The sequence below is a fragment of the Coenobita brevimanus genome, chromosome 92, assembly GCF_032717465.1.
Source record: "Coenobita brevimanus isolate Jiangsu-jjx chromosome 92, ASM3271746v2, whole genome shotgun sequence".
NCBI lineage: Eukaryota > Metazoa > Arthropoda > Malacostraca > Decapoda > Coenobitidae > Coenobita > Coenobita brevimanus.
Window position 1 is genome coordinate 15,915,901 of NC_137045.1, and position 14,580 is coordinate 15,930,480.

Consider the following 14,580-nt stretch of genomic DNA (forward strand, 5'->3'; position numbering starts at 1 on the left):
GAAAGACGAGGTTACGACTGAAAGGCATGATAAAAATGGGAAGATGAAAGAAGGGAGAGAGAGAGAGAGAGAGAGAGAGAAAAGGAAGGAGGGAGAAGTGGATAATGAGAATGGGAAGATGAGGGGAGAGAGAGAGAGAGAGAGAGAGAGAGAGAGAAATCTTTGTCTGGGCCGCCACCACTCACGTCTACACAAACCCACCACACCATTCGGCACCTCATTAGCAAGTCAACGGGAGCACGGGGGTCTTGCTCTCAATTCCCTGATGTGGCAGAGAGAGAGAGAGAGAGAGAGAGAGAGAAACTACTACACAATAAGGCATCTTAGGACTTAGCGTACCGATATTAGGATGTGTAACTAATTCTTCTTATGCTCCTCCTCTCCTTCTCATCTTTCCCTTTATTTTTTCTTTTCACCTCCGTTAAAAAAAAAGCTGGAGGAGGTTATGCATTCACCCCTGTCTGTCTGTCTGTCTGTCCACATGATATCTAAAAAAATTTTGGATAGATTTCAATTAAAATTTTGTGAATACGAGGGTCACGGGCCAAGGAGGAGCTGATTAAATTTCGGTGGTGATATGAGTTGTCTGGTGTTGTTCATGGCGGAGGTATACGCTCCCTTGGTGCTCTTAACTATTTTTTTCTTCCTTCTCTTTTTTTCTTCCTCTTCCTCCTAAACTCCTCGTCTCCTCCACACTCTCCTTATTAAACAGGCCACTTCCTTACTTCATTTTCTTCCTTCTTTAGCCTCCTCCTCTCCACCCTCCTTCTAGTTCCCTTTCTCTGCTTTTCCTTCACCTCTCTTTCTGCTTCTCTTCCTGCCTCTTTGCATCTCCTCCCTTCCCATCTTTTTTCTCCTATTTTTTACCCTCCTCCCTCATCCTCTCTCTTTCTCTCCTCCTCCTCCTTGCCTATTTGATTAGCATTGCATTTTCCCTCCACGGCAAGAGAGGAAAGACGGGATGGAGGGAAAAAAAGAGAGAAGAGGGAAGGAGAAGAGGAGGGGACGCGAACACGGGGTCCACATACCTCAACATCCTTCATGTGTGGGTTGAAGATTCACACACACACACACACACACACACACACACACACACACACACACACACACACACACACTCTAATTAGTAACACGTCATGCACATACACACCCCTACCACCGCTATATATCATGCAGATAAAATAGGGCAGCATATTATCCATTCTGTCAGTCAGTTATGCACGTAAAAGCAGTGACAGGTAAAAAAAAAAAAAATCTTAATCAACTGCTTATAACAATACATAGACATCCATACGACGTACATATATACATACTTCGATATGGATAGATAGATATAGATAAATAGATTGATGAGTAGAGTAGATTTATAGGTAGACTGGCTGCTTTGAGAGAGAGAGAGAGAGAAAGAGAGAGAGAGAGAGAGAGAGAGAGAGAGAGAGAGAGAGAGAGAGAGAGAATACATTAGCTCTTTATCCTTCATGGGATAGCGAGGGAGAAGGGAAGGAAAAAGACTGAGTGTGGAGATGATGATGAAATGAAGGAAGGAAGGAAGGAAGAGAGAGAGAGAGAGAGAGAGAGAGAGAGAGAGAGAGAGAGAGAGAGAGAGAGAGAGAGAGAGAGAGAGAGAGAGAGAGAGAGAGAGAGAGAGCACAACACACACAAACAATTATTCATGCAAGTTCACGCACAGATAAATGGGAGCCATTTTTACTTGGACATGAATTCAAACACACACACACACACACACACACACACACACACACACACACACACACACACAGACATAGTTGATTGGACCCAGGTGATCCATTCAGTGTGGGAAGTTGATGAAAGTATGTGTGTGGCAGCAACTGGGGCGTGGAGGGGAGGGGGGAGGAGAGAAGGAGGGGAGGGAAGGGGGAGGGGAAGAGGGGAGAGAAAAGAGGGAAGGAAGGGGAGGGGAGAGGAGGTGGGGAGAAGAGGGGAGAGAATAAAGTTTGGGACGCTAAAAAAAAGGGGAGGTGAGGGGAGAGAGGAATAGTAGTTTGTGAGGGGAAGGAAGAAGGAGGGGAGAGAGAGGAGGGGACTGTAGGTAGGGGAGGTGTAGAGAGGGGATAAGAGAAGAGGGAAGAAGAGGATGAGAGTTTTTGAGGGAAATGGAGAAGAGAGGGAGGAAAGGAAGGAAGTGGAGATATGAAGGAAAGAACCTGGAGAGAGAGAGAAGGATGGTGGGAGGAGGGGAAGGGGAGACGAGGGAGAGGGAAGGAAAAACTCAGAGGGGAAATAGCGGTGAGGGAAGTGAGGAAGAGGAAGGACCATGAAAGATGAAGAGGAGGAGTGGAGACCCTGAATGGTTTGAGGATATCTGAAAGGAGAAGACGAAAGTGAGGAACAGGGAGGCTTGTTGGGGAGAGGGAATATGAAGAAGGTGAGATGATGTGAGGAATGACGAAGAATATGGGAAGGTTAAGAGAAATTTACGTGGAATGAGTAGACCTGAGGGAGTGAAAAAAAAAAATGTGAAAGATGTAGAAAGACGAGGAATGATGAAGAACATGTGGAAAATGGGGAAATGTGAGAGGAATGAGTGAACTTGAGTGGGTGGAAAAAAAAATATGAAAGATCATGGGAAAGCATAAGGAAGGAGGAGGAATGTAAGAGAGACTGAGGAACGAAGAGAAAGAATAGGTACTCTAAAATGTAGGGGAAATGTAAAGAGTGAGGAAAACTGTGAGTAGTAAAGGCGTGAGGACAAGAAAATATAAAAATCTTAAAATAAAAAGGGTAAAGAAAATGCAAACGTCTAAGAACGGAGGGGGAATAAAAAAAAAAAACACAAGAGGAGAGAAAGTTTCAGGGCAATATATGTGAAAAAAAAAGGAAGATCTTTGGGGGAAAAAAAAAAAAAAAGCCATAGCAAGCTTTTAAGGAGAGAGAGCGACTTTCACAGTAATTTATGGAAAAATGATACAGATTTTTATATTTCAGAGAGAATTTAATTACACGACTAAAAGGGACGTGAACGAGGAGGTCACACAGAAGACGGGGGATAGAAGGGAAACTAACTTAATTTTCTTCCCCCATTGTAATTAAGACGAAAATCCTGCGTCTTGGGTTTTTTTCTCTTTCTTGGAAGTGACTTATTACTGTCTCTGTCTGTGTGTCTGTCTGTCTGTCTGTCTGTCTGTCTGTCTCTCTCTCTCTCTCTCTCTCTCGTGATTTCATACTTGGGTGGACGAGAGATAGGGATACATAGATAGACAGAGGGATAGATAGACACATAGAGATATAGAGAGATAAATAAACTGAGAGAGAGAGAGAGAAAGAGAAAGAGAGAGAGAAAGAGAGAGAGAGAGAGAGAGAGAGAGAGAGAGAGAGAGAGAGAGAGAGTAATGGTGCCCAAGAGGGAGCAATGTCCCATTTTTGTAGTCAATAAAAGGAGTATCGTTAACCCCTGGATCTCTCTCTCTCTCTCTCTCTCTCTCTCTCACGGTTTTCCACCCACTGTACTTAGATCATTTTTTCATCGTCACCTTTTCATATTTTTACCTTTTTCCCCTCATATATTTCACTCCATCTCAGTTTTTTCTCTCTCTCTTTTATTCTCATTTACCCTGTTTTCTCTTCTCTTTTCCCTTCCACTGTCCCTAACTCCTGTTTCTCTTGTGCCTTCTTCTCCTTGTTTTGCTATCCCTTTCTACATTTACAGTGATATAATTGGTTTACGTCCCAATTTACAACAGAATAACATCGCTGAAGGAAAATATGCTTCCTGTTGTCTGCGTTTTTGTGTATTCCCATTCTGCTTTTCACTTCCTAACGTCCTCTTATCTCCCCCTTCTCTTCCCCTCCTCTTTCCATAGCTTCCTGTCTCATCTTCAGCCTTCTGCATCCCTCCCCACTCTCCCCTTTTACTTCCGACCTTTTTCTTCCCCTTCTTCTTTCCTCACCGCCTTCCTTACTTACCTGCCTTATCTCCAACTTTCTATCTACCCATCTCACATATCTTTCTTTCCAACATCGTTCGTCTTTTAATTCCTCCTTCCTCCCCACTTCTCCCTTCCATTTCAAATCTTTTCTTCCCTTCTCCTCTCATCCCTGTAAAACACACACACACACACACACTTTTCCTAAATGCTATCCCCACCTCCAGCCTTCCATATAACATCCTTGTTCCCCCCCCTTTCCCTTCAACTACAATACCTCTCTCCATTTTCTTCCAAGCCTCCTCTCCCCCCTCACAGTTTCTTTCTTCCATCCTCTTCACTCCCCCTTTCCTCCCTTACCTTCAACTTTCTGTCTCCCTCTCATCTCTATCCTCCTTCATCTTCTCTCCTCCTTTCACTTTCCTTTTCTTCTTTTAACTTAAATTTTCTGTCTCCCTCCCATCTCTCTCCTCTGCTATCTTCTCACCTTTCCTCCCAAGGCGCTTTTCCCCTTGAGTTTCCTCCCTTCCACGGTCAACACCCTCTTTCTGTCTCCCTACCTACGCACCTCACCTCCAGCCTTTTATCTTCCTCCTGTATCTCTCCTTCATTTCCTCCCAAACCCATCTCCCCCCGAACCGTCTCCTTTCCGCGTTCAACTTTCTCCCTCCCTCTCCCTACCTGCCTACCTACCTGCCTGCCTCCCTGCCTGCCTGCCTACCTGCCTTACCTCCAACTTTCCACATCTCTCCCCATCTCTTCCTCTCCGCGTTCTTCTCTCCTTCCCTCACATCAAAATTCTCTGTTTCTCCCCCGTACGAAGCTCCTACATTTCCTGTTCAGTACCATGTCCTACTTCCGACATTTCCCTCCTCTCTCTCTCTCTCTCCATCCTTTCCAAAGTCCTCCCCTATCCATACCTTTGCCCCTCCTCTGTCTTCCTATAATCTTCGCTTCTCTCGTCTTACTCCATTTTCCTCTAATTATCCTTCCTTTCTATCTTCTCCCCAGCCCCCCTTTAACCTTCCCCTCCTCTCTCTCACACCCCTCTCCTCTCCAAGGCTCACTTTCTCTCCCTTTCTCTCATACTCACCCTCTCTTACCTCCATTCTCTATCTCCTCTCTCTTACCTCCGACCTTTTCCACTCCTCTTTATCTCCCTGCTCTCTCCAGCCCTTCCCCTACCTCCTAACTTCTCCCCATCTCCCCTTCTTCCTGCCCTTTTCCAAAACTACTCTCTCCCCCTTCCTCCAGACTCCCATTCCTTCCCTTTCTCCTTCCCCTAGACTCCCTTTCCTTCCTCTTCCCCTTCCTCTAGACTCCCTTTCCTTCCTCTTCCCCTTCCCCTAGACTCCCTTTCCTTCCCCTTCCCCTTCTCCTAGACTCCCTTTCCTTCCCCCCACTCCTTGCCCAACACTCTTTTTCCTTCTCCCTCTCCTTCTTCTTGACTCCCTTTCCTTCCCCTTCTCTCTCCTCTAGACTCCCTCCCTCCCCTTCTTCTAGACTTCCTTTCCTTCTCCCTCTCATTCCCCTGGACTCCCTTTCCTTCCCCTTACCCCCCCCTCCCCTTCCCCTGGACCCAATCTTCCCCCTCCCCTCGTCCCCTCACCACAATGGAGGGGTGCGAACAATAGGAGCTGAGGGGAAACACGATAGGGACGCCTGGCTCTGATACCGATGTTCAAAGGGGCTTTTAATTACTAACACACACACACACACACACACACACACACACACACACACACACACACACACACAGCCTTCCCTACCTTCATGCCCCTTGTGTTGAGGGAGTAGGAGGTCGTAGGGGGTTGAGTTGAGATGGGGTGGGGTTGAGGTGTATTGGACTGGGAGCTGAGCGGAAGGGAAGGTTAATATGACGCGAGAGGAGGGGTTATTGGGAAGTGGAATGGGTGACAAATGAACTGGGAGTGGAACCTGTTATGGGGTGGACTGGCTTTTTAGTGAGGTGGAAAATGGAGGACGTAGGAGGGGAACGTTTATATTAGATGGAGCGGATACTACGTGAGGTGGGAGTGGATGGGGTGGAAAAGGGGGTGTGCTGTGAAGTGGAGTGGGTGCTGAGTGGGGTGAGAGGGGTGTGAGGTGGAAACGGAGTGGGAATGGGTACCTTCACACGATCAAGACAGGCAGTACATGAGGTGAAGCTGTATGAGGTGGAAAAAGAGGTGGAGTGGATGGTGAGTGGGGTGAGAGGGGTAAATATGATGTGGATGGGGTAGAAGAGAGGGTCTATTGTGGAGTGGGGGGATGAGTGGGGACAGGGAACTAAGGAATAAATTATACTCACATAATGAGATTGTGTTTTTACTGAGAGTTAACAGAATTAATGACAGCCCCTCAGGTAAAGCAAGAGAGGTGGACCCGGAATTTCCAAGGCCTTACTGTGTGTATGTGTGGCCTCTCTCTCTCTCTCTCTCTCTCTCTCTCTCTGGTTGGTTGGTCTGAAAAGTGGCTCTTAAGGGAACCGTACTCGTGGTGGCGCTGTGGACCATGGATGAAGCATCTGCGGCTTTCACCCAGGAACCAAACCTCCCCATATTTCCCCGCACTTCGCCACGGGACAAAAATAAATAAATAAATAAATAAAACTGGTTGGACCCCTGGTGAGGTAGTGTTTACCACAAGGGAGCGCCGGATCCCTACAAGATGCATGTGCTGTATTGTACCTGTTTGACGGACCAACAGAAGCAGATGCGTCCCTTTAATCGACGGGTCTGCTCGGCAAGACAGACCTGAGTTACGCAACAATAACATTTTTATTTATGATACGCTTTGCTTCTAAATTATACCTCATCCCACCATTTAGGAGGGAATTAAAGTCGAGATGATGACGATGACGATGATGATGACTGAGTGGAGTGGGAACTAGATGGAGTGATAGAGAGGGGACTGTTTCACGGTGGAGAGGAGTTAAGTGGAGTGGGAAGGGAAGACAGGTGAGCTAATATTACACGGGGTGGGTGTCAGAGGTGGAGTGAAAGGGGGCGATTATAGGCTGGGGAGGGTGGTATAGATGAGGTGAGAGAGGGTTGAAAATATTACTGAATACAAAATACGGATATTAGATAAGGGAGAGGGAGCAATTACTGGGGAATTGGATGTTACGTGATGCGAGAACGAGTTGAAAAAAAAAATAATGTCTTGAAATTATGGGTATTGGTCTGAGTGAAAGGGTGCTGGAAAAAATCATCATCGTCGTCATCATCATCATCATCATCATTATTCAACCTCCTATGACTCAGTTAAATATAATTTCGGATTACAGTGCTAGACTTTCGATCATGAGGGACTTAATGGTAACAGTATTAACACTCTCAGGTTTCTGTAGCGTACTAAGCAGAATAAAATCGCCAGACGTTAACTGGAGTTCTGTACTAAAAATGTTATGACCATGAAAAACTATCTATCTATCTATCGATAGATAGATATAGATAGATAGATAGATATATTAAGGTAGAATGCCTTAGAAGAATGTACAGTATATAAAAGAACATGTATATAGTGTGGTAATATTATTTTGTTGTCTTTATCTCCCCCAGGCTGGTGATAGCTCCCCCGTGGTGACCGCACAGCCCCCCACCCACCAGGCACGGCGCCCTCCACCCACCATGTAGCACCCACACGCCCACCCTCCCCTCATGCCCGGCGTTGGTGCGGCCAGCAACGCTGTGTGACCGGCGGGGCGGCAGCGTGGGGGCGGGAGGCGCCGGGCGGGGGCGTGGACGGTGGCGGAGAGGGGGGGGTGGGGGGACATTCCACGGCCCCCCACCCCCACCACCAGGCCCCTCCACCCGCATCGCCCCCACCATCCCCCCTTCGTGGGCGGTGTGGGTGGTGGTGCTGAGTGCCGTGGTGTGCGTAGGGCAGCCAGACCAGGTGCTGACCAGCCAGGTGCACGTAAAGCACGGCAGGATCCAAGGCTTCATCAAACACCACGACCATCCCGTGCTAGCCCCCGTCAACGTCTTCCTGGGGGTGCCGTACGCTTCCCCGCCCCTGGGTGCCGGCCGCTTCACCCCCACTAGCAGCCCCCTACCCTGGGAGCACGTAAGACGATGCACGGAGCTCCCCCCGGTGTGCCCCCAGCCCCTTGACCCCCCGGCACACCTGGCCGAGCGACCTGCCCAGCTGGCAGCCCTGACCCGCCTCCTGCACCGTCAAAGTGAGGACTGTCTCTACCTCAACATCTACAGCCCGCATGACGGTACGTACTTCTCTCTTACTGTACCGCACTGACATACTAACCCTTCTTTCTACTTCAACATCAGCCCTCATAACAATACATACCTCGCTGTATCTTTACCTCACTCTACCTGTACCTCATCCTACTTGTACCTCACTCTACCTGTACCTCATTAGTCTTCACCTATTACATGGGTGGAGGCTATTATTTTCGCTGGTGTTACTAGTCTCGAGTTTTGTAGACGTCTGTGAGCGTCGTGCCTTGAGAGTAAACGCAGAAAAATGTAAAATGATGGTTATTGAGAGAGAAAGTGACTCCCAGTGTGATGTTACATAAAATGGAGAGAGACTGAAATTGGTGAGAGAGTTCAAATACCTGGGTACAGTGTTAGAAAAGAGAGGAAAATGTGCAAAAGAAGTGGAAAGTAGAGTGACATAAGGAAGAAAAGTAGCTGGTGCTATGAAAGCCTTGCTAAAAAACAGAGGCTTGAGTGACGCAGTTGCGCGAAGGCTTACATAAAGGAGTGTTAGTGCCAACTTTAACATAAGGATGTGAGACTATGGTGTGGCATGAAAATGAAAAGTCAAGAGTGAGAGCAATGGACATGGGAACTGAGGAATGTATGTGGAGTACAGAGCGTGGATAGGTTACGGAATAATGTGATTCGTGAAAAAGGCGGAGTTAGGAAGTCTGTGGACACCAGAATCGAAGAGTGTACTGATATGGCTAGGTCATGTAGAGAGAATGGATGACAACAGAGTGGTGAGAAAAGTATATCTGAGCGAATCTGAAGGAGGAAGGAGACGAGGTAGGCCAAGAAGAAGGTGAAGAGACATGGTGGATGAATGTGTGAGAAAGAGAGGTATGAAAGTTGGTGTGGCTAAGGGACTGACAAGAGACCGAGCCGGATGGATGAATTTTGTGCGAAGCGCATAACGAGGGATTTGGCACCCCTTTTTAACGTGACAGCGTTCGGACTGACTCTATCTGATAGGTATAATTATGTGAAGCTACAGAACGTGGTGAAATTTTTTTTGGCCTATATGATGGAGCCAGGATTCCGTGGGCTTGAATGATGAGTGAATGGAAGCATGGCCCATTGAATTGGGCAAACTTAGGCTCTCTGGACGTTGCTACTCCTCACCCTGCCCTAGGGTGGGAAAGGAGATCTGGATGATGGTGATGATTATGATGAACTATTACAAAGATGGTGACTATTGTTTTTGCTGGTAATGTTATTATTCCGGTCTCAGAGTCTCGCGACGATGCCCGGAGAACCAGAGCCTCCATGAGGACTCTGAAGGGTCCAGGTTATGTGTCCTAACATTGGCCATTGCTGACAGGAAAAAAATCCAAATCTTTTATGTGCAATGGAAAATTCCAGATCTACCCACTGGGGTCAAGTCATTGTAAGAAACAGTAGGTGGATACTAGTGACTGTTCACAGGACAGTTACACAGTTCTAGTTCGACTTATACCTCATCCTACTTGTACCTCACTCCACCAGCTCCTCACTCTGTCTGTACCTCTCTCTAATATGCTACCTCACCCTCCTCTCCACCCTTCCTCTCGCTCCTTAGTTACTCCCATCTTTCACACAACCTAACCACAGTTCCTGAGTTGTAGGAAACCATTCGACTTTTCACACCTCGTACTGTAATCTGGACGAAGCATTACATCGAGTGAGTGGATGGCTGGCTCCTCCACTTACTGAAAAGGAGCTAAAGTCTAGTTAGACGGGGAATCAAATCTCAAGGCCTCTCAGCTGTGAAGTGAGCATGCTAGTCACTGCACCACCGCCCTCACACACACACACACACACACACACACACACACACACACACACACACTCTCTCTCTCTCTCTCTCTCTCTCTCTCTCTCTCTCTTACGTGGGACTAACACTAACTTCAGTATTATTAAGTGAAGTTTAAAAAGGAGAGCATTTTTAAATAATTACTATTACGCGACACCCAAAAAGATCAGTTTTTATTATCAGTATTCCGTGGAACTTAAAAAGGGCGCAGTTTTTCTCATTATTTTTATTGCGTGAATTTAAAAAAGTAGGTTTTTATTATTTTTCCTATGCGATGCTTAACGAGTAGTTATTATTAGTCTCCACCTACTACATAGGTGGAGACTATTGTTTTCGCTAGTGTTATTATTATTTCCGCCTCAGAGTCTCGCAATGATTCCAGGAGAACCAGAGACTGCGCAAAGAATCTGAAGAGTCCAGGTTATGTGTCCTGGCATGGGCCATTGCTGATGGAAGAAAAATCCAAATCTTCCCAACAGAGCCTATGTCATTGTAAGAAACAGTAGCAAGAGACTAGCGACTATCCTAGTGATTCTCAAACTATGGGTCGCGACCCAAATGTGGGTTGCGAAAAGAATGTTGATGGGTCGCTAGGACATAGAATAGGCTTAATGCTTTCAGTGTATTTTATTTACTTAACTGAGATTGTAATTATCCTTATACTATCAGCATATTCATTATAGCTAAGATATGTTATATAATGATTACTGTGTGTGTGTGTGTGTGTGTGTGTGTGTGTGTAGATAATTATTACAGCAAGTGGGCCGGCATGTTTGATTATTTTACTCTGTGGGTCGCGAAGTCTTGAAATATTCCAAATAGGGTCACACACTAAAAAGTTTGAGAACCGCTGGACTATCCAGAGGATAGCAAGTGTAACATAATGCAATCGTTTGTCGTTACATAATTGTTACATATCGTTTGTAGTTATATAATTGTGGCAAGTGTAACATAATGCAATCGTTTGTCGTTACATAATTGTTACAAGCAGACATAACTTAGCGGATCGATTCCTAAGAGTTTATTTCGTTTTATTAGTAGTTTTTACCTATTACATAGGTGGTATTATTAGTTCCCACCATTACATAGGTGGAGACTACTGTTTTCGCTGGTATTATTATTATTATTCCAGCCTCAGAGTCTCGCGACGATGCCAGGAGAACCAGAGGTGGCACAAGGAATCTGAAGGGCCCAGGTTATGTGTCCTGGCATGGTCCACAGCTGCTGGGAAAAAAAAAAAATCCAAATCCTTTACGCACAGTGGAAGGGCATGTCAGTATGAGTTTTATCAGTATTATGTTGTGAACGAGACAAGTTGGTCGTGTCTACTGAAGATTTAAATACGACCTGCACAAGGAATATAAATGGCCCCGGTTATGCGTCCTGGTGTGGGCCATTGCTGATACAAAAAAAAAAATCCAAACCTTCCCAATGGGATCAAGGACATTGTAAAAAACAGCAGGTGGAGACCAGTGACTATCCGCAGGACAGTTACAGAGTTTTAGATATTATTATCAATATCATTATTATTATTAATACTATTATTATTATTACTGGAAACGTAAAAATAACAAAATTCTTTCCTTTTATCCCGAAAACAAACGAGTAAAGTAATTTCACAACGACCTCGCAGTAGTAATAAAATTAGGGAGTAATAATTCACCACTCAGCTACACAGGATGGTCCATAAAACAACAGAGTAGAGTACCCATTAAGAAAAGAGAAAAAATCCGCCATGAAAAAGGCATTACACGTTTACGACCTTGTTACAGTACAGGGAAGGGCCGACTGCATGCCATTATTTATCTAAAGGCCGGCCGGGGACAGAGAATTACGAGGAAAGCTATAAAAGTAAAGAAAGCGAACGCCAATTTCAAACTTGGTTAGGCGAAGTTAGGTTACATGTAACTGGGTTAGGCTTGGTTACGCTAGGTTAAGTTAGGCTAGGTCTGGGATAGGTGAGATTAGGATAGGTGAGGCTTGATTAGGTAAAGTTAGGTGAGATTAGGTTAAGTTTGGTTAGGATTGGTTAGGTTAGGATTAGGTTAGGTTAGGTTACGTTTGGCTACGTTAAACTGTGCTAAATTACGCAACGCGAGGTTATGCCGTGTTAGATTAGGTTGGATTAGATCATTATATCATTCATGAATATTAAATTCGCCATTTCCAGGAGGGCGGAAACAATATATTTAGGGATTTGCTGTGAATAAATTATATGAGGGAGCTGTGAATGAATTATATGAGAGAGAGAGAGAGAGAGAGAGAGAGAGAGAAATTCCAGCCATCGACAGGACCATACCTTAACACTGCCTGGCCTGTCACTTTAAAGGTGACCCTCCCCTTTAAAGGTTCGGTCAATAGTCCCTCTACATTGTCTCCAAAAATGTGTCCAATATTATCCCTTCTGAGGTATAGGGTGCTGAGGCTAGGCTACTACTACTACTAATACTACTACCAATACTACTACTACCATTAATAATAAGTGATAATGACGATAATTATAATAATAATAATAATAGTAATAATAACAATACTAATAACACCAACACGAGGAAGAGCAACGACAACAATAAACACACACACACACACACACACACACACACACACACACACACACACACACACACACGCACATCAAAGCAGCATAGTAGTGGACCCAAACACACCACAACCACACACACCCAACTTTTATCTGACAGCCCACCGATAACACGAGGTAAGGACGCCTGGGGGACATGCGGTGTAGGGAAACTCTCTCTCTCTCTCTCTCTCTCTCTCTCTCTCTCTCTGATTCTACATACATTCATTCAGACGCCCTACCTTACCGCATGCACTGTCGAAAACACACACACACACACACACACACACACACACACACACACACACACACACACACACACACACACACACAATTACCTTACTCATTGGTGCTGTACTCATAATTTGGCCTGAAGTGCTGTACCTGAAAAGAAGAGAAAATAATGCAGTTTGTATTCCTCACTTATAAGTCATATTTATTTAACGTAAAGAGGCAAAAGAAAAGAGAAGTACTGCAGAAGGACTGTTGTTCCATACTAGCTTGTTGAAGGGTACTGCTACATCTCTATAATAAGACAAGGATAGCAAGGATCATTTAAGAAGAAAATAATGAGACAAGGATAGCAAGGATCATGTAAGAAAATAATGAGACAAGGATAGCAAGGATCATGTAAGAAAATAATCTGACAAGGATAGCATGGACAATTGAAGAAGAAAATAATGAGACTAGGATAGCATGGACAATTTAAGAAAATAATGAGACAAGGATAGCAAGGATAATTTAAGAAGAAAATAGCGAGACAAGGATAGCAAGGATCATTTAAGGGGAAATCTCTAGCCACGAAAAAGAAAAAAAATCTGGGGAAGTTTTGTACCCACGGAAATTTTGGGAAACTCTGGCCATGAACAAATTTACTCATGAACAAAAAATTCAAAGAAGCCAAGAGCAATGTCAGGGTGAGCTAAGGGAGGATTCAGGGTGACCCAAGAACGAATATAGGGTGAGTTTAGTTTGACCCAAGATTAAATTTAGGGTGTGCCGAGAGGAAATTTAGGGTGAGCAAAAAGAATATTAGGATGAGCCGAGAACAAATTCAGGAAGAATAAATTTTGTCCATTCCTGTGTGGTATTCATGAGTACACACAACTTACCCCAGCCACACTGCACTTGACTCTTGGTTGTTCCAGTATTTACACTCTCTCTCTCTCTCTCTCTCCATAAGACCCCACCCACCATTCTCTCTCTCTCTGGCGCCCTAATAACTGTCTACTAACTTCTTTTTCTAATAACTAGAGATAATTTTCTTACCCTATCTCCACCCCCTCTTCCCTTCCACTACAAGTCCCCTCCACTCCTCCTTCTCTTTAATAACTTTCTTCCCTCCCTCATAACTGATGCGATAATTAAGGCTGTTCCAATATTTATTCTCCCTCCACTTCTCCCTGTCTCCTCCCTTCCTCCTTCCCTCCTCTCCCTGACACACTAATGACTAAATCTAATAACTTCCTTCTCTAATCATGTGCCGCCTAATAACTTACTTCCCCTAATTACTCTTGTATATTAACAGTTCCGATATTAACTTTAGTTTCACCCTGTCTCCCACCACGTCCCTCCTCTCTCTCTCTCTCTCTCTCTCTCTCTCTACGTTGCCGGTTTTAATAACTAACCCTCCAATAATCAACAGTTTCTCCTTTTGTTGTAATTCTATGTGTCTTCTCGTATATAAACATGCAGAGATACCTTTTCTTTTGCAGTATACTTGCGGACACCTTTTTCATTATTTTTTTTTTCATGGAGGTAAATTTATAGACTCCCTTTTTCTACTTTATTTCTGGACATCCCTCGTTGTGATAGTTTATTTTGCGAATGAGACCTCCTTCCCACCCACCCTTATTATTATTATTATTTTTTTTTTTTTTTTTTTTTTTTTTGGGGGGGCACTTTACCTCCAGAGACCCCTTTCCAATCCTGGCTAATTTGGTGACCCCCTCCCCCCCTTTTTTTTTTTCTGATGCTTATTTCCGTAGATCTTGTGACATTAACCCCTTCCTCTGTCCCCTTTTCTTTTACAAGCTTATACCGTTTTTCACTACTGCATCGACCCCCCCCCTCCCC

General features: G+C 44.8%; 1 protein-coding gene across 1 annotated transcript in view; it reads left to right on the forward strand.

Annotated features, from left to right (window-relative positions):
- The window catches only part of LOC145412102 (neuroligin-4, X-linked-like), a 204,794-nt gene that overhangs the window by 88,652 nt on the left and 101,562 nt on the right, over nt 1–14,580 (forward strand). The window contains exon 4 of the mRNA XM_080282019.1: nt 7,502–8,133. Within this exon, the coding sequence (XP_080138145.1) occupies nt 7,502–8,133 (632 nt within the window). The remainder of the gene's footprint in view (nt 1–7,501; nt 8,134–14,580) is intronic.